Source organism: Diplotaxodon limnothrissa, linkage group LG3, assembly GCF_057381915.1.
Source record: "Diplotaxodon limnothrissa isolate DT_005_m linkage group LG3, D_limnothrissa_male_GT1.1, whole genome shotgun sequence".
Lineage (NCBI taxonomy): Eukaryota > Metazoa > Chordata > Actinopteri > Cichliformes > Cichlidae > Diplotaxodon > Diplotaxodon limnothrissa.
This window is the reverse complement of record NC_140598.1, coordinates 30,110,317-30,136,482: the sequence shown is the minus strand read 5'-3', so window position 1 is coordinate 30,136,482 and position 26,166 is coordinate 30,110,317. Positions and strand designations below refer to the sequence as shown.

Genomic DNA, 26,166 nt, shown 5'->3' with positions numbered 1-26,166 from the left:
AGAAGGAAAAAACCAAGAACAAAACCAAGAGGTACAGCTGCTTTTCTTTGTGTCTGTTAGGACACAGTTAGCTCACGGGTAAATAATGGAGAGCAAAGATGAGCTTATGGCATTTTTTGTTGTTCTCAGGACTGAATTTTTGTAGTGATACACTCTGTATTGGTTTAACATCCGTTTGCTTACTGGTAGAACTGTTGCCTGATTCCACGGGTGTTAACGTTGAATTGCTAAAGATAACGGGTGGGTTTTCCAAAACAAACAATAACCACAGAGCTGCTTAATTTCTAAAATATGTGTTATAATGTCCATGAAAACAGCAAGTGTCATATTTTAAAGCACTTCTGTGGACTAACATTTGTATAAGTTGTAATATCTTCAGTTTCAGTGTGCAGACAGCTGATAGAAAAGCTGCTTTTCAAATAAAGATGTGGTAAAGGAATCAAATTCATGATAATTTCAGGTGTGTGGTAATATTTAAAACTACGTTCACACTGCACACAAAAGTGCATCAAATCCGACTTTTTTGACCCTATGTGACCCATAGCCGATCATGGTATGGCAGTGTGAACGGCACAAATCCGATCTGGGTCACTTTCGTATGTGGTACTGAATCCGATATATATCTGATGTTTGAGAAAGTGACTGCTGTTTGAATGGTCAAGTCGCATTAAATCCGTGTTTTACATCACTGACACAAGACAGACGGCAATTATCAGCGCCGGAGAAGACATCGCGAACGCTTCCTGGCCATCCAGTGTTAGTGAAACTGTTTGGACGTGAACATTTTATTTGTACTGTATAATAAGGTGACCATATTTTGATTTCCAAAAAAAGAGGACACTTAGCTCAGTCATGAAGAACTTGCTTAAAGAAACATATTTAACATATTTAAACGATGCCTTCTCTGTGTGGTTAATAATTTTTGAAATAAAATATGTCATATAGGCTTTTACAAGTCAATAAGTGCAAAAAAACCCAACTTAATATAAACCTCTGGAATTAAATAATGACACAGAAATAATGCCTCATCTGCTTAAGAAATATTACCAGTACTGGGTCGTATGAGGGCTGGACTGGGACAAAAAATCGGCCCAGGCATTTTGACTAGAGACCGGCCCACCAGGTATTATAGGAAAAGCCATAAAGCCTTTGAATGAAAACAGACGCTGTTGTGACAGTGATGTACACTGTCTTTTTGGTATATGAGTGTTTTCTATATGTTACGTAAGGCCCAAAATGGCCTCCGTACAAAAAAGTAGTAGCTCTAATATTGACCAGTAACGAACCACCACACGCACACTGTAATGGGTTACACAAGATCTGTTCTTTCTCCAGGTAAAGCTACTGGCTGAAGACAACTCTGGCCAGGAATCCAAGGCCCAAAGCCACCGCGGTCAGGGTTGTTAGCCTGGTTACAAACAGGAAAAACAAGCAGCCAAAACGTATCAATCCTGCATCTTCCTCAAAAAGGCTTGCCACCCACCTTTTCAGGCCTGACTTCGTTCGAGGCTGGGTCTCCACATCACATCCTGGGAGCTGGAACTTCCCCAAAACTGGTCCAGTTTCCTTGTCAGGGACACAGAGAGTCTCCAGTCCAGTGTTTGTTTTCCTGCCTTCCAGCACATCCACTCACATCCCAATAAGAATGAGTCCTCCCTCCAACATCCTCAGTTTATTTTAAAAGAAAAACCAGGCCAGGTTAAAAATCTTTTCCATTAAAATGTGCACACTTCATCCTGGATCTTCGCGGCTTCCCTGCTACACCAGTGTCCTACAAAAAAAACAACCAAAACACCTACTTCCTGTTTCCTCTCCCCTTTATAGAGTAGGGCTCCAATCCTCCCCAATCAGCTGCTCCCTGTATTCAACTCCAAATAGCTGGCAGCTGGACTAGAGTAGAATCTCCACTCCCACATGGGTGTGGCCTACACCTCACATCAAACACAAAGAAACACCAAAGCATGCAATTAATACAAAACAGAATCTAAAGTAATGCCAACCCAAAAGCTTAGTGGGGGATTCTCTCCATCCTTTTCCACCATGCTATACTCTGTAACATATACATTTTACATCAGATGAAAACTTTGGTTGTAAGATTCTGATAATTATTTATTAAAACTAGACATTTTACTATGAAAGTGTACCTAAAAAACTGGCCAGTTAGAGTGTGCATTGTGTATACATGTACATATATATCAGAGGATAGACTTTAAAGTTCTGATGCTGGCCTATAAAGCTCTGAATGGTTTAGGACCAAAATACATCAGTGACCTCCTGACCCAGTATGAACCTTCCAGATCCCTCAGGTCATCTGGATCCGGTCTTTTATCAGTTCCCAGAGTCAGAACCAGACACGGAGAAGCTGCATTCAGCTTTTATGCTCCTTATATCTGGAACAAACTCCCAGAAAGCCTCAGATCAGCTGAAACACTCAGTTTATTTAAATCCAGGTTGAAGACTCACCTGTTCTCAGCTGCATTTGAATAAAGCACCAAATCCACACTTTAAGCTTAAATTTCAAAACTTACATTTAACTACTGATTTTATCTACTGTTCTGATTTTATCTGTTTTGATTTTATATACTGTTTTGTTTGTTTGTTTGTTAATTAGTTAGTTAGTTTATTTGCTTGTTTTAATCAATTTTAAATCATGCTTTTTATTTGTTTTTGTTTCTAATGTCTCTGTAAAGCACTTTGAATCACCTTGTTGTTGAATTGTGCTATACAAATAAACTTGCCTTGCCTTGCCTTACAAGGTCACATTCAGAATGACAACAGCCAGTAGGTGGCAGCAGAGGAGCTTCAGTTTGCCCAACACAATGTGTCTGACCTTTGACCTTTAATGTAACACGAGGAGTAACTGTGATTTTGAGCTTAAAAGTGAAAACAAGCTGTCAATTAAATTAAGTGGCTATAGTAAAAAAAAAACTGAGTTATGAGCACTGTTATGCCTGTTAAGTTCATAAAATCCAGTTTTAGCTGAGATCTAAAAAAGAAAAAAAAACACCTGTTTCCTTGTCTCTCTTTCCTTGTGTCTCTTCCTTGTCTCCTCTGCTCTTATCTCTGGTGGAAGCGAGTAAGACACGAGGAAAAGGATCAAGGAAGTCCAAACTGTGAGAGAAGAAGAGAGTTACAAAGTTACAAAGGCGCCTGAGTGATAATATTGGGTTGAGGTGGCAGTAGGTTGAGCAGGGTTTTCAGACAACCTTCTTCCCAGGAACACTTCCCATTTCCTTCTGGGGGATCCCCAGGCATTCCCTGGAAAGACAAGAAACATAACCTCTGCTCTGAGTGCCTGGAGGGTCTGGGTGTACCTTGGGGTCTCTTTTAGAGGTCCTGAAACACCTCCAAAGAGATACACAGGAGCAAGCAGTATCAAAGACTTGTTCTTTTGATATTACTAACCAGTCAAATCAAAGTTCAGATTATTTGATCCCAGTTTATTTTGGCACACAGTGAACTTTCTTATATAGTTATATATATTATATTAATTTATATTTATTCTCTGAGTGTTAAATGTGTTTGATGGCAATAAAGTTATGCACAGTTAGCAGTAACTTGAAGCTGAACTAGAGCTCTAGAGCTACACTGTTCACATGTACTTTAATAAAGTTAGAAAGCATTCATGGAAAAAAGAAGACTAAACGAGTCATTTGCAGCTCTCACTTCAAGTCTGACTCTGACAATGTGATATTTAGCCCTCAACAAGTAAGCTCGTCCTTCTCTGGTATCAACCAGGCCTCTCTCCTGACATGTAAGAATTTAACACTGCAAACAGTGAACGTAAACAACCCAGCTTAGTTTGTTAATAAGACAAATAAACATTTAAAACATCCATACTGCCCATGAGAGAAGGAGTAAACTGTGATATTTAACATGAACACACACAGGCTGCCCATTCGGCTGTCACCACAAGACAGCAAACTGTTTTTTACAGCATGTCACAAAAAGCTGTTACCTATTTCTAAGATTCATTTTAAACATTAGGCTACGTTCACACTGCAGGTCTTGATGCTCAATTCCGATTTTTTGATCAAATCCGATTTTTTTTGTCTGCTTGTTCACACTACAAATAAAATGTGACAGCAAACGCGCTCTAGTGTGAACCTTCAAAGCGGCCCGCATGCGCAAAAGAAGACGTCACACACAAAGTGCTCTGTTTAGACAAAGAGCAAACAAAATATTGTTTGACTGATGGCCCTTAATATAAAGACTTCGGACTTTACGTTTCCCAATTTTTGCTTTAAGTTATTTTGTTATTTACATAATAATGTAAATAACCTAATAATGATCATTATTGCTGTTTTAGAGGAGTGGTGCTTCAAAGGATAGTTGCAGTTTTCTGTCAGAATCTGCAGATCATACACTACAAATAAAATGTTCACGTTTCTCCAACGTTGTCTTTCAAACAGTTTCACTGACATCTACACGGGATGGCCAGGAAGCGTTCGCGATGTCTTCTCCGGAGCTGATAATTGGCATCTGTCTTGTGTCAGTGACGTAAAAGACGCATTTAATGCATAAACAGCAGTCGCTTTCTAAAACATCAGATATGTATCAAATTCAGTACCACATATGAAAGTGACCCAGATCGGATTTGAAAATATCGGATTTGTGCTGTTCACACTGTCATACCAGCATAGGTCGCATAGGGTCAAAAAAATCGGATTTGATGCACTTTTGCCTACAGTGTGAACGTAGCCTTAGAGTAATGTTTCCAGGACCTTTTTGAAAATCTGCTATGAAGGATTAAGGCAGTTCTGAAGGCAACAGGGGGTTAAATCCAGTACTAGCAAGGTGTACCTAATAAAGTGGCCAATGAGTGGATGTACTGTGTATAAAGGCACCAGTCACACAATAATAAAGGTCAATAGGTGGCAGCAGAATTCACCTAACACATGTGAGCTAATCTGACCTCTGACCTTTAGTGTCACAAGAGCAAAAACAACTATAAATATGAAGTTAGAACTCAAATTTCACTGACATCTCATTCTGACTCCTCTCTCCTCATGTGTCTTTCTCGCCTCCTCTGCATTCATCTCTGGTGGAAGCAGGAGGCCATGCTGATAAATGTTTGTCCTATTCATAGATATAGCATTGCTATTATATTTGTTTCATGTTAGAAAGTACTACCATCCTCAGATCCCCACTCCCACTCCCCCCCATCATCCTGACTGACACCCCCATCACCTCTGTGGACTCATTCCGCTTCCTGGGTACCACCATCACCCAGGACCTGAAGTGGGAGCCCACCATCACCTCCGTCATCAAGAAAGCCCAGCAGAGGATGTACTTCCTGAGGCAGCTGAAGAAATTTAACCTGCCAACACGGACGATGATGCAGTTCTACACTGCAATCATCGAGTCCATCCTCACCTCCTCCATCACCATGTGGTACGCTGGAGCCACTATCAGGGACAAACAGAGACTGCAGCGTGTTGTGCGCTCTGCTGAGAAGGTGATTGGCTGCAGACTCCCATCTCTGCAGGACCTGTACACCTCCAGGACATTGCGGCGTGCAGCTCGGATCTCAGCTGACCCTTCTCACCCTGGACACAGTCTGTTTGACCTGCTCCCCTCAGGCAGGAGGCTCCGGTCCATTCGCACCAGAACCTCTCGCCATAAGAACAGTTTCTTCCCCTCTGCTGTTGGACACATGAACAATAACCGTATGACTGTTCCCACCACTAACACATGACCCTACGCTGTGTTCACTGCATCATTCCATGTTTGGCACTGATCACCACCTGCACTCATGTATATATCTTTCTACGTAGCACTTTTAATTCTTATTCTTACTTTTATTTTTTTCATGTCTATTTAAGCGCAATTTATGCCAGTATGTTTGCACTGAAGCACCGCAGCAATTTCCTCATGTTGTAAACCTGCTCAACATTTGGCAATAAAACCCTTTCTGATTCTGATCACCACAGTCCAGCTATTTTGTGTTATTGTAGGGCCTTTACCTTACAAAATAAAGTGCCTGGAGGCAGCTGTTGTTGTGATTTGACACTATATTAATACAGTGGAACTGAATCGAACTAAGGTGGTTGTAGCTCAGGTGGTAGATCAGGTCATCTACTGATCGGATGGTTTGATCCTTGGCTCTCTAGTCTGCATGCCAAGTATCCTTGAGCAAGATACTAACCTCAAGTTGGTCTAAGGTGCATCCATCTGAGTGTGAATGTTGTTAGTTAGTGAGCATTTAAACAGCATAGAAGAAAGTGAATGTGAGAGAGTAGAAAGTCGGGAGAGTAGAAAAGCACTACATAAGATTCAGTCCATTTACCAACTGAATTGGTTGCACATTACCAATCCAGCCCTATTGTCCAGCAGGCGCAACAGGTGGGTTTAAGTCTTGTGTTTAGTGTTTGCAGTGGTTAAGTGAGGTCAGACAGGAGTCTCCATGGACTGTAATGTTTGCAGATGGCACTATCATCACCTCTTTCTCGAGGAAGAATAACCTGGACCAGAAGCTGCAGCTTGCCTCATTGGAGAGCATGCTGTCCTACTGCCTGGGGTTTTGAAACACAGGGCGACTACCGGTATGAGCCTAGGTCTAAATAATCCTTATCACTAGGACACTAGGACAGCTGGGTGTCCTGGTGTGATATATTTTATCAATATAAGCCAATAAATAAAAGAATACTATAGTTGTTCTGTGTTTGGAGATGACCGTTAACTGTGAGAGCCGTTCATTGCTCAACATCCTCAAGCATGTTTTTCACTCTGTGGTTAACAGAAACTAACAGCTCTGTGGTCGTCCGAGTTCCTGTTTCAGATAAAAACACTTCAGCTTCTCATGTTTTACTGCAGGGCTGTTAATGCACATACAGAAAAACTAAATTTTGCACAACTATAATAAAAATTTAAAATATATAAAGAAAGAAACAAGAAAGACAAACAAGAAATCTAACAGTACATTTTTTGTTCTTTTTGCAGTGACATCCTGACATGTTGACCAGCTGGTACGTTCAACCTGTGGTTTCAGCACAGCTCTGTGCTCAGTCTGTTTAAATATAGCCTTTAGTATCAGCTCAGCCCCCAAACTACTTTTTCGTGTCTTTTTATAAATAGGGGAATTAAAATTGTTTTTAAGATAAGATAAGATAAGATAGAACTTTATTAATCCCTCGGGTGGGTTCCTCTGGGAAATTCGATTTCCAAAAAAGCACAGCACCGACAGAAGTTACAGAGTTATACACACACACATAAATATAAATACAGAGACAATATAAATAAAATATACGAAGGGGATAAATAGAATAAATAGGAATAAAAATAAAAATACAAGTGAATTGCACATTTCAAGTATTGAGTCTAATTTTTACAATATATCAAAGAAAAAAAATGAAATTACAAGTTTTTATGATTTAAATACCATAAAAAGTATTAGCCAAAAAAATGTGGTTTTGACTTTTCCAGCAGTCAGTTGGAAGTGTGGAAATGTTTTTCTGCTGCAGCATTGCTCTGATTTATATAATATCTATGACTGTACCACCTGCACTGATGTCCTGTGTGTGTTTACCGTGCAGAGACTGATTCTGTTATGTGTAGGCTGTGTGCAGACAGGAGACAGATGTGAACTCAAATATAACATAACGGGGGGGGAACAAACTAAACTTACACCGGAGGACTGACAGAACACACAGCTAGGTAAACAGTGAGGTGACCACCTCAAGGGGACAAGGGGATACAGCTGACAGGGGAGACAAAGCAACTAGAGAAGACGGAGACATAAACCATATGACAGAATTCAAAGAAACCAAAGACTGGAAATAATAAATAATAAACTCAAAAACCTTGGGTCAACGACCCAGGCAGAGACAGATTCAGCTGCAGATGCTCTGTGTTATGATTCATGTCCTTTTGCTCACATGTTCTAACACAGCTGCAGCTGTTCATGAATGTCCCAGTAAAAATAAATAAATAAAAGCAATCAGGGTTTTTACAGATATATGATATGGGAGATTCCTCCAACATAAACACATTATATCATAGACATTCAGAAGAGAAAGATTTTGGTATGAAAACCTACATTTGAGATGATTACCCTGTATCATTAAAACACTTCTAGCATTTGTAAGTCTGAAAATCACTTTAAATGTATTGAATTGTTATCAGTTTTTCATTAAACCCCATGTATTAATCACTGGATGGTCAATGTTTGCATAAAAGGTGTAAATAGAACAGCTTCAGCTTGTTTCAAATGGACTGTGTGATGCTACAGAGAGATTTGACACTACGGTTCTAATCATAGTATGAGACATGACATAGTGCTGTTTTGTACCTTGCTGTAAAATGTGTTGTGGTTTTTTTTTTTTTCTTCTTCTGGCGTTAATGACGAATGACATAAAAAAAACCACAGTGACATTAGTTTCTATGGAATTTTGTTTTTTATTTTTATAATGTCACATGAAACTAGTCATTTCCATGTCATCATCATGCACTAACACTACATTTATAAGTTGTGGTATCTTTACTATTATTATGCAGAGGGTGAAACAGCTGCAGTTTTCTCACGACAGAGCAGACTGTAGCAGATAGAAAAGCTGCTTTTCAAATAAAGAGCCGATAAAGGAATCACATTTATGAAGAAGGTAATATTCATTGTAATATTTAAAGCTGCAGAGTCACAACCCTACTGAGGCTCTTCAGACATAAATTGCCAAACGCTTCCTGGTGGGTTTCTTTCACATTAAAAGCTCATTAATGAAGGAATGTTCCAAGAGTTTTAATGTGAAAATTCTGGAGGAAATGCTGAGGTTCACTGATGACAGCTTGATATTGTTTAGAGTTCATCAGTGCTCCAGAAAACAGGAAAACATGAAATGCAGAGTTTGTGTTGTGGGAATATATTATTGTGACTTTAGAATCAGAATCAGAATCAGAAAGGGTTTTATTGCCAAATGTTGAGCAGGTTTACAACATTAGGAAATTGCTGCGGTGCTTTTAGAGATTTAGCTGCAGAACTGTTAGCAAGCATCATACTTGTTAGTCATTTAAATAGATTATAGGTCAGTAGGTCTAACACGCGCAGACACACACAGAGGGAGAGAGAGAGAGACCCTTTACTAAGGTAAAGAGTCAGGTGACAGGAGGTGAGGGTGCAAAGTGTAACTGCTGAGTCAGGGGGGTTCAGATCAACTGGTGTTATGTAAGGGCATACCAGAGTTTGTGTGCAACTGATTGATCTCCAAATGCACATTTGTTTAATTTGTCTGCAATAAAAGTTGAACCTAGTCAATTGTCTCGTCGCACTTCTTCTGCCAGTATCAAAGGATCGGGGAGAGACGGTGAGGGCTTTAGTCTCTACAGTGTGTGTGTGTGTGTTCAGACTTTAAACCAGACCCAGACGTCATCGGCTCCTTACAGAAGTAGTCCATTAGTCCAACCACTGGAATCCAGCTGATGGTCTTTGCTGGTCCTCCGGAACTTCATCTGTAATATTCATTTGTTTGTGTGTTCTTCTGATTAAATTTATGTAGCCTGGCTAAATTAACCAGCCCAGAACACAGATTATCTTTGGGGTTCTTTTAATCTGAATGATAAAGTAAGCGCTCAGAAGAAAATAAAAAAGCTTGTAAAAATAAAGAAATAAAATTGTTACAGACAGTTCTTATCCAGTAACAGCTTTGTGCACTGGTAACCCACTGCTACTGCAGGTTATTTCCCCAACTTTATCAGCATCTGGAACTCAAGGACGTCTAGCGTCATTTTGTGTCTGATATAAACCCAAACATAAATAAAACAAACTTAGCAGTGCAAAAGTAACTGTAGTGGCTTCTCCTGCTAAGATACAGAGCCAAGATTAAACAGTTAACAAGGTACATTTCCCTCTTACCCACAGAGATAGTATAATACAAGTGTGAACTCAAATACATGCAGTGCATTAATTCAGCAGAAAACGGAATATAGATCCCTCTGAGATGAATGGCGAAGTTGGTTGCAGCCACTCCTGGTGCCTTAACTGTTGCACACTTTGCATTTAAAACATATCAGGCAGCGAAAAAAGGCATTGCACACCCACATAACACCAATGCAAGCTAGCACTCCCGTGAATGTCTCTGTAGAGACCCATGATCCCTTGCGCTCTCAGGGATACCCCAAAAGAAACAGCGCCATCCAGTGGCATGTCCCATAATATCGAACTTCCACCTGGCTACATTTAGATTTAGTCACTTACAGTTATTTATTCACATTTCAGTCACTTTAATTTTTAAAACTGTGTTATTTTAAAACTGTATATACTGTATATTCTGTGTATTTATTATTTCACTCCTATTGCCTGTTCTTATTGTCCTTATCTTCAACGTTATGCTGCTCGGTTGTTTGTTAATTGCCCCTTGGGGATAAATAAAGTTTTCTGATTCTGATTTTAATTAAAACCAGGGTGATCGTGGCTCAAAGAGTTGGCAGTTCGTCTTGTAACCGGAAGGTTTCCGGTTCGAGCCGCGGCTCAGACAGTCTCGTCGTTGTGTCCTTGGGCAAGACACTTCACCTACCGCCTACTGGTGATGGCCAGAGGGGCCGATGGTGCCAGTGTCTGGCAGCCTCGCTTCTGTCAGTCTGCCCCAGGGCAGCTGTGGCTACAACTGTAGCTGCCTCCACCAGTGTGTGAATGAATAGTGGAATTGTGCAGCACTTTGAGGGCCCCGAAAAGCGCTATATAAATGCAATCCATTATTATCATTATTATTAAAACCACAGAGAGAGTGGTTATTAGAATTCATATAATAAAAATGTTATGTATTATCACAAAAAGTAACTTACATATATGCAATGTATGATGTGCATTTAATTTCAGAGCGAAGTTCAACACAGCCTTAGTGTTCGCTGGCTTGACTAAACATAACTTCAGTAGACGATACCGGGTATCAGGATCGTGGTTATGAACTTTCTCTATTAAGCTGGATTCCCTGCTTCAGGCTCTGTGCACGCTGAGCAAAAAAAGAAAAAAGTTAACATGACTCTTTGTCTTTGCACAATTATTCCTGTGAGTGCCACTACTGTAGTACTCTACTCTACTAGAGACAAGGTCAGATGATGAGGATGAGACTAAAATGAAAAATTACTGCAAGTAAGATGAAATTTAAATGCTGCAGGAAATCACTAATCTTGTGATGATAAAATAAATCAAGTGCACTCTCAGTGCTGCACTTTATTTCTAACATGCACGTCAGGGTCTGAGACTTTAAACCGGACATTAAACATTACTGTCTCACAGCCAAATAAAGGAGACATAGAAATCACTTTCATTTGTGAAATTACTTTTATCAGGTATTATTGATGTGCTTTCTGTGCTCTAGTGTAAAATAGATTTAGCAGCAGGTTAAAATTAGATTAAAAATACAACAATGTATGTATGTATGTCATCAAATAAATATATGTACTTTCCTTTGACATGTAGTTTCAGTAAGGTATGAATTATATAAACTGTATTTCCCCTGTCAGAGAATGTGTATTTCACCTGCAATGTGCTGTAAAGTATCTGTGTATCTTGTTGCCCTTTTCGGGGATTTTATATCAAAACTTAGAACATAACCTGCTCCTGGTTAATGAGCTCAGTGTAAGTTAACAAGTTATTTAGGAGGAACAAAAGAGAGCCACTTTTGTTACTACAGAAACACAGTTACATTATAAATGTCTTCTCTTTTAACCAAATAATTATCTATCTGTAAATGTAAATGTCTTTGAGCTTTGTGCCTTTTGTAATTTCCTGCTTTAATTTTCATTTCCAACAAATGAAAATCCAACAGAACACCTTTGGACGTGATGTGACGGGAGATTTAAATCATGTGTACTGACATATCTGCTCTGTCCAATCATGTCAATATCAACCAACATCTTAGAGAAATTTTTCCAGCACTGTGTTAAATTTATACCATGAAGAATTAAGGCAGTGCTGTAAGCTAAAGGGTATACCTAATAAAGTGGCCAGCAAGTGTTTGCACTGTGGATGAAAGATCAGTCATAAAATGATAAGAGCTAGTAGGTAGCAGCAGAGGAGCTTCAGGAGGTGATGATTTCCATCTGACCTTTAATGTCACAGGATAAAAAACAAACAGTAAATATCCTCTGGAGACCAGGGGCCTGTTCTTCGTACCTCGCTAAGTAAGTTAGCCGGATTAGATTGTTGACGATTTCGCGTGATCTTGGATCGTTCGGTTCCCCGAAGCTCATCCGGGACTTGCTGTCATAGCAACAGAGCCGTAAGCGTAAACCTGCTCGGGAGCAGGTTTACTTTATGTAAACAGGATTAGATCGCGGCCACGCAGGTATGTCCGCTTCATTTATACGAAAGCAACAGCGATATTCCACCACTGTTTCACCATAAATAAATAACATCAATGTAACTAAAGATAATGCAGCACTTGATCCTTTTATTGATGTCACACAGATACATACAGGTCATTCCCTGAAAAAAGGGAAATGTACTATTAACATTCTATTACATGTATGTGATTATTACAGATGTAATTCATATTTTAGAGTAGTAATTGTAAATTACTTCGTGTAATCAAGATGAGAGACCACGGCTATAAAAGCGAAGGTGGATTTGGGAAGTCTGTCGCAGCCATGTCCTGTCCGTTTACGCGAGCCACCCATTGCGGAAGGTGCAAGATTGATAAGGAGAGTCCTCAGAATTCAGCGTATATTGCGGGACAGACAGGATCCTTTAGCTCAGCGCGACAGTGTGCTCATTGAGAGATATCGATTTTCCCGTGAGGGTATTATTTACTTAACCAACTTGTTGACGAGGGGGTGCAGGACCACCACCTGTCTTTTTTTGCTCTGCCCTTTTCTTGGTTGCGGTTATGAACAAACAAACAGAGTATTCCAGGGTCTCTTTCCAAGAGACTAAAAGCAATATAAGTGATAAATATTACCATTCTGTAGAATATTCTTATATTTCACTTTTACTTGTTCCCATGTTCTAGTGGGTCCTGTTGTGGCTCTAATGTGAAAGAGGATATAATATAACATAATATAATGTAATATAATATTGGATAATATAGTGTAATATAATAAATCTACCCTACCGCCTACTGGTGTTGGCCAGAGGGGCCGATGGCGCGATATGGCAGCCTGGCTTCTGTCAGTCTGCCCCAGGGCAGCTGTGGCTACAACCGTAGCTGCCTCCACCAGTGTGTGAATGTGAGAGTGAATGAATAGTGGCATTGTCAAGCGCTTTGGGTGCCTTGAAAAGCGCTATATAAATCCAATCTATTATTATTATTAAATTACTTACGAGTTTAATTTATCAGCAACTTTCTGCCAGCCCTCTCTCCTTGCTTTTGCAGCCTTTGCAGTGTTCGCTTGCGTTCTGATTAAACTCTGAAACTCCTGAAATCCCTCACTCAAGAGTTCTTGCTCTGCTGCCGAAAAATACCGAGCGCGCTCCTTCGACATTTTCGCCCACCAATCAGAGGGTTGCCGATCAATGCTTCTACTATCGATGCGTAGCCCCTTTTACTACACCCAGTGATGTCACATTACTGCGTCTAGCTGTACTAATCGTCAACGGAAGGTGTGTTCGGAGAACCGGATTAGCGAGCTCACGGTTAGCGCGATGGTTTGATCTTGGATGTAGTGAGCGACGTACGAAGAACGGGCCCCTGGTCTGCCTGTGTTAATAAACGGCTGTGCTCCCTGGCTAGCTCACGGGAAGCAAGACCAAACGATACCTCCGTCTCCTCCTTGTCTGAGCTCGCCACAGTATGTTATGTTCTAGGTTGCACAACATATTTACATCCTGTGGTTTCAGCAAGTTTTCATGAAAACAGCTGTGGTCAGTTAGCTTAAATACTGTATAGCCTTCAGTATCAGTTATTTTTCACACATTAGTACCAGAAAAAAGAAACATAAAACTTTTTGTGTTATTTTTAATGTAATAGCAAGTACATATATGACTGCACCACTGCAGTAATGTCTGCTATATTTGTTTTACTGTGCAGAGAGTGATCCAGCTGCAGTCTACTCAGCAGTGCGAACAGAGGACGTCAGTTATGGTCAAATTATCATCAGAGAAAAGAGAAAAAAATCAAAGAGAATAGGTACAACTACTCTACTTTGTTTCCATCATGGTTCAGAACTACAAAAACAGTGCAACAGGTCTTCAGAGCAAATAAGAAAGACCTGGGCCCTGTTTCAGGAAGCCGGTTTAGTGGAAAAACTGAGTAAGTATACCCTGAGTTAACGAAAACTCTGGGTTTTCGGTTTCACAAAGCGAGTTCAGATGAAGCCTCAGTGAGTCACTATGACGACACACTCCGTGAAGCTAGCCTGCCCCCTAGCAGGTTTACTTCAACTAACCCTGACTGTCTCCGCCCCTTTGTCGGAAACCTGACAGTAGGAAGTGTCAGACATGGCGTGCCACTTCCTTGAAGAGCCAGTAGATGTTGAAGCCCAAATTCTCCGCAGAGCTCTCCGCCGGGAGAGAGTGATCAGAGCGCGTTTGGACATTTTATCATTTCCTGATGATTTCCTGTGTGAACGTTACCGTTTCTCAGCACAATCTATAAGTTATTTGGATAACATCCTCAGGCCATATATTACGCATGTGACACATCGCGGACATGCTCTCAGTTCTGTACATATTATTTGTATTGCACTTCGGTTTTTTGCAAACGGGAGCTTTCTGTATAATATTGGTGACGCTGAGCACGTTTCCAAGGCTACCGTCTGTCGGGCAGTCAGGAATGTTACAGTTGCACTGAAACGTCTCCTGTACTCGTTTGTGGTGTTCCCCGGTCATAGACCCACAAGATTCATCAAAGAGGGATGCCACAAAATTGCAGGTATCAGGATGACCAAAACTTAATTTATGATGTGGTGATACTTGGACTACTACTTAAATTTTACATTTATTTTCAGGGTTCCCAGGCGTGATTGGCTGTACAGATGGCACTCACATTCCAATCATTGCTCCTTTAGTAAATGAAGGAGACTATGTGAACAGGAAGTCTTTCCACAGCATTAATGTGCAGGTACATAGTTCCCTGTAGCATTTCAAACTAACAAATTATTTCATTATAGTAATGGATGCTAATTTGTGTTCTCTGCACTGTGAAGATCATATGTGATGCTGCCAACATTATCACAAATGTGGAAGCCAAGTGGCCAGGCTCTGTTCATGACTCACAAATTTTTCGTGAATGTACACTGAGCACAAAATTTGGACATGGTGAGTTGAGAATACTTTAAAATATATAAAGACCAATTGCTTCAGGGACATTTGAACTGAAGTGTATCCTTCTGTCTTAGGAGAGTTCACTGGCTACTTGCTTGGTGATAGGGGGTATCCATGTTTACCCTATTTGCTTACCCCTTACCCTGACCCTGAACCGGGCCCACAGCAGCGATATAATCTGGCTCATTGCAGGACAAGAGCCAGAATTGAAATGACTATCGGAATGCTTAAGGCCCGGTTCCAGTGCCTGCAAAGACTCAGGGTCACCCCAGAAAGGGCATGTGACATTATTGTGGCATGTGTGATTCTTCACAACATTGCCACAATTAGAGGAGAACACTGTCCTTCTGAACCAAACATCAGCAGTGATCCAAACCATGAACATCCTGACCCTCCCACGGACATACAAGATGGAAGCGCAGTCAGAGACACCATATGTCACAATCATTTCTTTTGACCCATCACCTCAACATGTTGAAAGAAGAATAAACAGATTTTTTGTTCAACTGGCTTTATTGGTCGCCTGTATTTCCTGTACACAAAGTATTAAAAGATGTAAACCTCATAAAGTGTCTCTGTTGCTTCCTCCTCTGTAACAGCTGTCAATGTTTCTTCATTATTTTCCTGTAGTAAAGAAATAGACAACATTGCTGTTCTACTGTAAACTCATATAATCTGTGGAGTATTACTCACAACTGCATGTTGGTCTGGCTCAACAGGAGGCTGCACCAGATGCAGTACACCACCACCATCAACTGATAGAATATGAGGTTTATACAGGTCACTTATAACTTACAAGGGACCAAATGGCAATTAACAAACATACCAATCACCTTACACTTCATTGTCATTATGCTCTCAAAGACAACCAAGACTGAGGGAAGGCAAAATCAGTAGGAAAATAACTTCACTACAAAATAATCCATTATGGTAAAGAGTTTATCAAATGAATGAGTAGCACTGCAAAGGTGACTGTGAAGAAAGGATGTATGCACATCATGTATTATTTTGAATTTACCCCCTATGTAGGCACTTGTGTCTTGCGGGGTTATTGACTCAGAGGATGTCCCCGCAGAGATGCCTTCAGCCACAGGGCGTCCACTGTTTTGGCTGAGAGCAACTGCTCAGCCTCTGTGAGTGGTGGTGGTGGAGGACCCCCACCTGTTTTTCGGGCCTCCGCTTTTTTTCTGTTGGCTATAACGGGTCACATTTGAGCATACAGAGTAAGCAAATATGTACTTGTAATGTGCTCAGATAATTTCAATAAGTGCTTACAGAAAGAAAATTAATGTAGCCTCTAACTGCAATTGATTTACATGGGACAAACAGACCAAGCACTATGGCTCATAATACAATTACACCTTACCTGTTTGGACTATATTTTTATATTTCATTTTTACTTGCTGCCAGGAACGTTTGGGGCCTGTTGGGTTGCACTTGTGCTCACGTCATCACAAAATAAAATGTATAAAATAACAAATAAAATAACATATGATAAAATAACGTGTTAAATGGGTGGAAATCCCTAGATCAATGTTTATATTAACACTCACGCATTGACTCTGTCGGCTATGTTTTGCCATGCATGCTCCCTTTCTTTCGCAGCTGAGGCTGTGTTACTTTTTTCCGCGGAATTTGCATGTTTTCGGCATATGCTGCCATCAGAATTTCGGCCTCAAGCGCTGTGAAATACATTGACCGCGCCTACTTTCCCTCCGTCTCCATGGTGACTCGCTTAATCTGTGCTCCGCTTATCAGGGCTTTATGTATCCTCGTGCGCGTTTTTAACTTGGGGTTAAAGCAACTCCGCGTTGATTGAACTACTTGTTATCAGCCTTTCTGAAACCGAATATTCCGAGTTGGACAGTTCGGGGTTACTCAACCCTGCGTATCGTTTTTCACTCTGAGTTTTCTAAACCGGCTTCCTGAAACAGGGCCCTGATAGAGGTTTGATTGCATTTCACAGGGGCAATATTTGTTGTAAATACTAGGATGCTGTTTGATTATCTGTGGTGGATTCTGTTAGCAGTTTGCTTGCATGTTGTAACATAGTTGGAGTGCCTCAAGTGTGTAACTCCAGTGAGGGTTCAAGGAAGAAATAAATCTTAATACCCAATTTCATTGCGCAAGAAACTAAAAAGTTCTAAGTTCTAATGCAGGAGAGAAAATCACAAAGTGCTTAAAGGGAAAACAAATGAGATCCCACCACTATAAATGCAGGCGGTATTTTTTACTGGAATACTAAATGAGCTGGAAGGGTTTTTTTCTACGGTGGTATGAAAAGGTTAGAAACAACTCTCTTGTTACATAGATACCCCATGCAGACTTCTGAGATGCATCTTTCCAGCTCCTCAACAGTTTGATTGTGGGAGCCCATAGCAAGGCTAACACAGTGAGACAAGGTCACATTCACATGTACTGCCAAGGTAGGAACTGGAGCTAAGCTAGCGTATGTGTTTAGGTAGTTGAAGGCCAAATACCAAAACTAAGCAACGGATAAGGTTAAGGTAACATTCTAAATTCTCTGAGTATTAAACCTGTTTCCACAATGACTAACAGAAACAGGTCACTAAAAGCTGAAATTAAGCTCCAGAAACCTGCAGAGCTGCTCAGCGATGTTTGCAAGGAGTTAGAAGATGTTTATGAAGCAACAGAGACAAAATGAGTTATCTGTAGCTCTCATGTTAAGTCGGATTTTAAATGGACATTAAAACTGTTTAAATGATGGACAAACATCATCATATTTTACATTCTGCTTATTTAGACCAGAACTTAACGTGTTGATAAATGTGTTTTCAGCAACTGTTCTTTACCTAAATTAGTAGGTTTGTGTGTTTTAAACTTGTGTGAAACCACAAAGGGTTATTTCCTTCTTTTGTTTCCATGAAACTGACATGTGAATGCAGAATTCTGATCATAGTGTTGATGATAGTGTGCATATAGTGTGAAAAAGTGTGAGTCTGGTTTATATTTTGTGGTAAAATGTGTATTTTATCTTCCTCTGGTGTTAAATACGAATGACCAAAAATAATGTGGCTGTTTGTCTGAAACAGGAAAGATGACCACAGAGCTTCTGAAAGCCGCTGACAGTTTCTGTGAAAGGCTTTAATAGAGCTACCTGGGAAATGATAACTCTTCTTTTAACGCACATCCTGTGCACTAAGAGTATTTTTTATAACCTGCTGTATGTGCAGTGACGTCTTCTGTATGTGTTTTACTCTGCAGAGTGTGATCCAACTGCAATCTACTCAGAAGTGAGAACTGGGGGGTAGGGACAGGCTTAGGGCGTCGGGGGGGTTCCCCGGAGGCATCTTCCTTGGGGAGCTCAACCCGGGGTAGCGGTCACGTCCGGTTGGGGGCTCTGTTGGCTCTCAGGTGACTGTTTCCTCGCGGCTGCGTGCAGCGGGGCTAGGGGAGGGTCTGTGCTGACGGACGTGGGTTACTGACCTGGCAACCTGGCTGCCCCTGGGTGGGTCCGGGATGGGCGTGAGGTTCTGGGGGCGCTCCGTCTCTGGGCTGGGGCCCGGGCCGGGCCTCGGGGGCTTGGGTCCTGGTTGGTGTGTTGCCGGGGTTGTGGGCGGGTGGGTGCATGGGGGCCCGGCCCTGGAGCAGGGTGCCACCGGTGCGTCGAGCCGCCTGGGGGGCTCTTCAACTGGTGGGGGGGATGGTCACATCTTGCAGGAGCTTTCTTCTCTTCAGGAACTCGCTGCAGGAGGGGGAGATACAGGAGAGGTGGAGGAAGATCTCAGCCTGGGTGTTTATTGTCTTATGTAGTCTGGAAGATGTGTGGATGGTGGGGTGGGTGCAGTTTTCTCTGTGGTGGGGTTGGGTGGACTGTCCAGGGCTCTGTGGAGCCGGGGGGCGCTACTGCACTGGGCCCCGGTCTGATGGGCCTGGGCCCCCCTTCCCTGGCGGGTCGCGGAGGGTGGGAGTGCCTACTGGGGTCAGCGGGGGAGCTGGCCCCAGGGAGGGGTTACCTGCCCCTCCCTTCCTTCCCTCCCCATCTCCAGCTGCCTCCCTCTTCCCGCTCCTCCACAACCACCCACACATGCAGGGCCTTGGAGTGGGGGTATGTCACCAGGGTGCAGAGGAGGCTACCCCCCCCCCCCCCCGTCCCCTTCTGGCTGCCTCTGCCTCAATTTTATCCCACAACTTAGACATTCACATTATTCACACTCTCATTACACATACATATAGGATCTTGGGGGTGGGCACAATCACGGAGTCCAAATCTCCATCAGGGTGTATACCTCACCCCTGGCGTCGTTGCCCACCTCTCAATTTTAAATACACTTAGTCATTGAGGGCTAGCAGGAGGGACTATGCGCTTACCTGCTGCTCCTTGGCAGGTAGCTCCATGCCCTCCTGGGTTTTAATTGCACCTTAGAACACATATGCATCAACACTACAATGAGCGGGTGGAGGGAGGTTTGGAGTCTTCTCCCACCCCCATTCTCTGCGGCCTGCTGGAGCGGGAGGGCTAGTAGGAGGAGTTGGCCGTCCGACTGCGGTCTGGGGTGTGGGGCCTCCCTGCTGCTGCGGAGTCGGGGTGGTCTGCCTCTCCCCACCGCAGGGAAAAGGGTAACACCACCTGGGTCTGGGTGCAATTCCCCCCTCCAGGGGCAAGGGTACCTAGACCGGGTTTGTAGAGTACGCTTGGGGAGTGTGATCGTGTGTACAGCGTCTCTTTATGTCTGTCTCCACGTTGGTTGAGTGTGGAGTGAGTGCATATGAGAGCATGAGGGTGGGAATGGATGTTTGTGTCTGTGTGTGCCTGTATGTCTGTGTCTATATGTCAGGTTGGGTATCAGACGCCACCTCTCTGGGGACACCTCAGGCCCTCCAAGGTTTGGAGGCCTATCTCCACCCACCACCACTTCCCCTGCCGGTGGCGGACTCCCTCAGGTGTCGGTGTGTTGGTGGTTCTTTGTGTCTGGGGGTGGGCGTCCGGGTACACACCGGCTCACTCCTTGGCGGCCGCTTGTCGGGGCCTGGGGCCTGGGGCTCGCTCGGGCCCCTTTGGAGGTGGGGTGCCCCCGGCCTCTCGGCCTGGGGCTCGGTCACTCAGGCACAGCTGGGGGCCGGCGGAGCTCACGGGCGCGTCACTGCAACTCCCCCTGACTTCTGCTCCGCGGCTGCTGGGCGAGCCCTCATCTGGGACTCTCCTCAGCTCTTACTGGAACAGTGGCGCGGCTGCCCCTCTGTTGGTCTTCCATGGTCTCTTGTGTTCTGGGGGCCTCTGGATGTCTGGAGTTTTGATCTCCTCCATACCCGCTTCACACCCTGGAGGACGGGGCTGTGGCCCCCCCACACTCCCTAGCAGATCATTACATGGAGAAACCTTTGGAATGCAAGCATGCTGATCCACACAGGTATGCACACATGGGTATTCACAGACGCGGACTAAAGCTTTCTTGGCTGCTGCCTCAAAGCACACTGTGCGCTGTCTATCTTGCGTGCTGCACAATATCGTTTATTATTTAGTAAATATTGATATCTATGACTAGCTAGTTTATTGTGATGATGCTTTGTTTTCTCTATTATTATGTTACTCTTTGTTGTTTGCTGTCTCCTCTGTTTGTTTTTTTTGTTTGTTTGTTTTTTTTTCTCCATACAGGTGACCCAGGAGTTCTTTTTTTTTTCTCTCTCTTCCCCCCCCTTCTCACCGTCTCTTCTCCCCTTTGGTTTTCTTTCTTTCTCTCTCCCTCTTTCTCTCATTCATTCCCCCTGTCCTATTTATTAAAAAAAAAAAAAAATGACAAAGGATGAACTGAAGCTCTGCCATCACGTAATGTCGCATACTGCTGTTTCTGATGTCATTTAGAAAAAAAAAAAAAAAAAAAAAAAAAAAAAGAAGTGAGAACTGATTATATCAGTTATGGAGAAATCACCATCAGACCAAACAGACCCAGAGGTAACTGATGCTCTTTGTTCACTGAGAAAGAAAATTAGTTTGTTGTCTGATAAGGAACTGCTCCTTTTTTAAAACATGAGCTGCCGACATCAGTTGTTCAGGAGAAGACTTTACTGACTCCAACATGTAACAAGTGCCAGTACAAACAGAGCAAAAATGTTTTTGTTTTTACCCCTGAATAGGAACAAGATAAATCATCTTTGGATGAAAACTTCCTTAATAACAAACTAACATCTAACTTGGCAAATATTTGTAAAGTAACTTTTTCATTGATGCTTGGATGTTAAACTTGGATGTGTTAAACACCTGGTAAAACAGCCACAATGGCCATTTTTTTAAGCTAAAAAAAAGACTAGGTTTGAGACTATTTGTATCTCTCGCGTGTGCCTCAGTCTTTCTAGGAACTGAAGGAGTCTGGAAAGAGCTGATGGAGATTGTGTATTGTATGGTAAATGGCCTGTATTTATATAGCACTTTACTAGTCCCTAAGGACCCCAAAGCGCTTTACATATCCAGTCATCCACCCATTCACACACTGGTGATGGCAAGCTACATTGTAGCCACAGCCACCCTGGGCGCACTGACAGAGGCGAGGCTGCCGGACACTGGCGCCACCGGGCCCTCTGACCACCACCAGTAGGCAACGGGTGAAGTGTCTTGCCCAAGGACACAACGACCGAGACTGTCCAAGCCGGGGCTCAAACCGGCAGCCTTCCGATTACAAGGGAAACTCCCAACTCTTTAGCCACGATCTTAGCTCTTAATCGCCATGATCGCCCGTAATTGTATGACCCCGAGTACAGGAAAGTCTGGAACTGACAATCTGTTTAAAAAGTCTGAGTCTCTGATCCTACAGTATGAGTATTACCCAGTAGAGTTTGGATGGACCTGGGGAGGAGAGTACCCTAGCTCTAACTGCTTCTCAGTGCTCTGGATGTTGTTCCTTGCTCCCACTGAAGGCATGCTTGCCAAGGTGGCCTTCCGGGCCAATGGCTGGATGGCAGGACTTCTCTTTCAATCCCACCTCTCTCAAGACAAACATAAATCACAATCTGAAAACAAAACCTGCAAAATAAATCTAATGCCTGTAGTACTACATTGGAAAAATGTTAAATATTATATAATGTTCCTTATATTTAACTCATTTTTTAAATTAAATTGTTTTTTTTATATTTTAGCTGCAACATTGGGATTATGATAATTGAAGGTGTACTGAGTGCATACCAGTGTTCCCTTTCACATCATTTATTCACTTGGTGTGAGCCAGAACAAATTTTAACTACTCTGACATATATCACTCTCCCTCATGTTGAAGTAAAATGAGTCTACAATGTGCTGAGACTGTCTTCCTTTATATGAACTACATAACACTTCCTGGTGGGCTTCTTTCACATTAAAAGGTTTGACTGCAAGGCCTTTAATATGAAACTAATGAAGAAAGCGCTGAGTTTCATTCATGTAACTTTGATATGATTCAGGTGTTGAGGAGCAGCTGATGCTTTTTTTGTTCAAATAAATTGATGCTTTCAAAACGTATAAGAACAACAGGAAAACAGGGAAGAATTGTTGAACTGGAGGAAAATTCTATCCCAAAAATGACTTCTGGATTATTTTATTTTTTATTATTATTATTATTTTCCCTTTCACTGGTCTCATACTGTTTGAACTGTGTGTGTTTTTATTTTCAGAGTTTCTACCAGAGCCAAATGTTGTCTACTCCTCACTGAAGTAATCCACCAGACCAAAACACTCAAATCCAGCTGCTGGTCCTCAACACTGAGGACATTTATTGTAAAACAGATTTGTATACATTCTCATTGTTCTTCTCACTAAATATGCTCTTACAACCTCAGCAGTGATCTGTTTTTTCTGCAGGATGAATAAACTTTGGTCTCACTTCTTCTACTTGTTTGATGGAAAATGTGAATTATTGTGGCTAACCAATACAGACCTCTCTTCAGAGGAGATAGCAACAAACAAGCACAAATAAAACCACAACTGCAGAGTCTGAGCAGCATCGGTCCCAAAGTCTTAGACATGGCTTTATAACCTTTTCCAGACTGATATGTGTCAGTGACTTTATTTCTCAGGTGTTTCTTTAGATCGTGGCAGGATGTGTTGCTTTTTGAGATCCAGTCTACCTCACTTTATCAGACAGGTTCTATTTAAGTGAATTATATAATATAATATAATATAATATAATATAATATAATATAATATAAGTGATTTTTTGATTCAAAAGGTCTGCCAGTAATCAGGCCTGAGTATGTTTAGTGAAACTGAACTCAGTTATCCAAAAAATGTGAATAATGACAATTATTTCACAATTTCACAAAGGGACAATTACTTTTTCAAACAGGACCAGGTAGTTTGGACAGTTTTTTCTTTTAATAAATTAAATCATCAATTAAAGAGTGCATTATGTGTTTTCTCGATTTGTCTTTGTCTAATGTTAACATTTGTTTGATGTTTGATGATCTTAAACAAGCAGACAAATTTGCAGAACATCATGATATCAGAAAAGTAAGACTGTAATTCAGTGTATTTACTTGAACGCTTATTTGTATTTTATTTCTAAGTGTGCTTCTGTTTCCTGCACAGATCTGGTTTCTCTGCACAATCAATAAACTTTGGTCTGACTTGTTGTTCGTCTCGTGTGGTTCTGTGGGTTTCATGAAAATCTCTCATGGAAAGCACAAGTTGTTGTGGCAAACCCATGCATGTTTCTCTTCAGAGCAGATAACAAAGAACAAAATAAATACAACCACAGCCGCAGACTAAAAGCAACATGAACACTATTCAGTGGCTGGAAACTTCACACCAAAGCTTCAAATAAAGGTTGTGCATGTGTCAGTGGTTAAAGTTTTGATTCAAGGAAATGAAATCTGTGAGACTTTATTTTAGATGCTCTTTAAAAAAACATGTCTCTGGAGATTTTTCAGCTTAAGACGCTGCACACATTCATCTTAGTTACTGTTTTATTGATATGTGTGGTCCAGCTCTCTCACTGGGGACATCCATGTCGGTCCTCAATCACTGATATATCTGGGTTTTAGTTCAGTCACAGTCAGAATCAGTTTATGCCACCATAACATGAGTCATGTGTTTTAGAACGAGGAACACTTCTTTTATTATACTCCAGTAGTGTTTTCAAAGGAAGTAGTTTGTGTTTATGAATGTGATATTTATCTGTGATCAAGTTTATACAATCTGCACTCATTCTGTTTCTGTGTGAACAGATACATATTATCATCACTTAGTACAGTGTTTTACACATGGAGCAGGAGCAGAGTCTCTAAGTTATTATAAAAGATGCAAACTTTTAAAAATAACCAATAAGAGTGCATTTATGTATCATGTGATCTCATACACAAACTGGAAACACAACGGTGTCGTAATCTTTCAACAAATGTCTCAGAGCAGCGTCTGTTTATAATAAAGTGCCCTCTAGTGGGCACAATGGTTAAAAACAAAGCAGGAAGCAAACACTTGGCTTTAAAAATATGGACATTTCCTTTGACTCACCTACAGATTTGAAACTTTAAAGAATTTCATTTCTAAGATCTGGTGAAATATTAAAGAAAAACCTCTGTGTGCATTTGATGTTCTGTAAACCAGCACGATCCCCAACTCCCACGGATCAGAGTCGTTTGGTACCTGGCCGCGAGAGTTGAGGCTCGAGCGTGAAATTTTTCAGGGTTTTCAGGGTTTTTATCGTTATTTTTTAAAATCGTTTTTATCATTAACTTGGTTTCCCTGGGTCTTTTCCCGTGTGTTATGAATAAATCTTTTTTTTGGTACCGGCACTGGTATTAATTTTGTTGTATTTATCTGCGACACCTTAAAGGCCGCAAATATTGTGGGACATAAACCAGTCTGTGGTGCAAAAAAGGTTGTAGACCACTGCTGTTAACAGTCTGTGCTGGAGGATATTTACATTTTTTATTGCAGTACCAAAAATGACCGCTAGTATTGCTCAAATGGCATGGGCTATATTGTGAAAAAGTGGGACGTCGCTGTATTTTGGAACAAATTTTGTATGTTTGATGTGTCTTTCAGGGTCTGACTTTCAGGCATTTTTCTCCTGAGATGTTTCCTGAAAATCATCTCAGCAATCCTGAAAAGAACAGACACATGACTTCCCCAAACATAAGACCAAAGCATCCCGATGTTAAAGTAATTCTGTATCCTTGTGCTTATGACTGAGATCCTCTCTGCATTAAATTCCATTATAGTTCCATATTTTGGTTTTCCTTTAAATATTAAAAGACATTTCCATTATTTATTAGTGTTTTAAAGATTCCCCAGAATTCCAGAGAACTCCAGGGATAAATACATTTAACACAGACCAGTTCAGTTGAATTAGTTGAATTCATCATGTTACAGCAGATCTAGGTTTGAAATTTGGTGAGATTTCTGTTAGAAAACAAAAGAACGTATCCAATAATCAGCTGGCACTGTGAGCTCTAGTTCAGCTTCCAGTTTCTTCTTAATGTGTGTCACATTTTTGCCCTTAGACATATGTAACACCAAGAGAATTAAGGACTCTTTATGGATGCTGACTGTAACTTGTGTCACTATCACGTCAATATGAACCAGATCCTTTGAGTAATGTTTCGAGCACCTCTTTGAGTCTGTGCCATGAAGATTTAGGGCAGTCCTGAAGAAAAACAAGGGTCAAACAAAGTACTTACATTTACCTAATATAGTGGCCAATGAGTTTAAGTTCTCTGTATAACAAACAGTAGGTGGCAGAAGAGAAGCTTCAGTTTGCCCAACACATAATGGTTTCATCTGACCTTTGACATTTAATGTCACAGGAGAAAAAATGTAAATATGAGGTTAGAAGTGGAAATAAAAATTTGGGTATTAAAAAAATAACAGGACGGAACAGTCGACTGACATAAAGTATTATGCGCGTTGTGCAAGACAGAATTTTCTTTTCACCGAAGCACTTCCACCTTAAAATATCACATGGGCTGTGTCCTAATTCAGGGTCTGCATGCTTGAAGTACGCATTTTAAGTGCGATTACATCACCGCCACGCGACGACGGCTGT

The 26,166-nt window shown here is 41.5% G+C and overlaps 3 protein-coding genes across 3 annotated transcripts in view; 2 read left to right on the top strand and 1 right to left on the bottom strand.

Moving 5' to 3' along the window:
* Window positions 1-26,166, bottom strand: part of LOC146635296 (butyrophilin-like protein 2) — a 614,223-nt gene that overhangs the window by 426,377 nt on the left and 161,680 nt on the right. The gene's annotated exons all lie outside the window — the stretch shown is intronic.
* The window catches only part of LOC146635297 (low affinity immunoglobulin gamma Fc region receptor II-like), a 91,118-nt gene that overhangs the window by 33,884 nt on the left and 31,068 nt on the right, over window positions 1-26,166 (top strand). The window contains exon 6 of the mRNA XM_085349845.1: window positions 13,959-14,057. Within this exon, the coding sequence (XP_085205971.1) occupies window positions 13,959-14,057 (99 nt within the window). The remainder of the gene's footprint in view (window positions 1-13,958; window positions 14,058-26,166) is intronic.
* Window positions 21,877-26,166, top strand: part of LOC146635298 (uncharacterized) — a 35,358-nt gene continuing 31,068 nt past the window's right edge. The window contains exon 1 of the mRNA XM_085349846.1: window positions 21,877-22,107. Within this exon, the coding sequence (XP_085205972.1) occupies window positions 21,877-22,107 (231 nt within the window). The remainder of the gene's footprint in view (window positions 22,108-26,166) is intronic.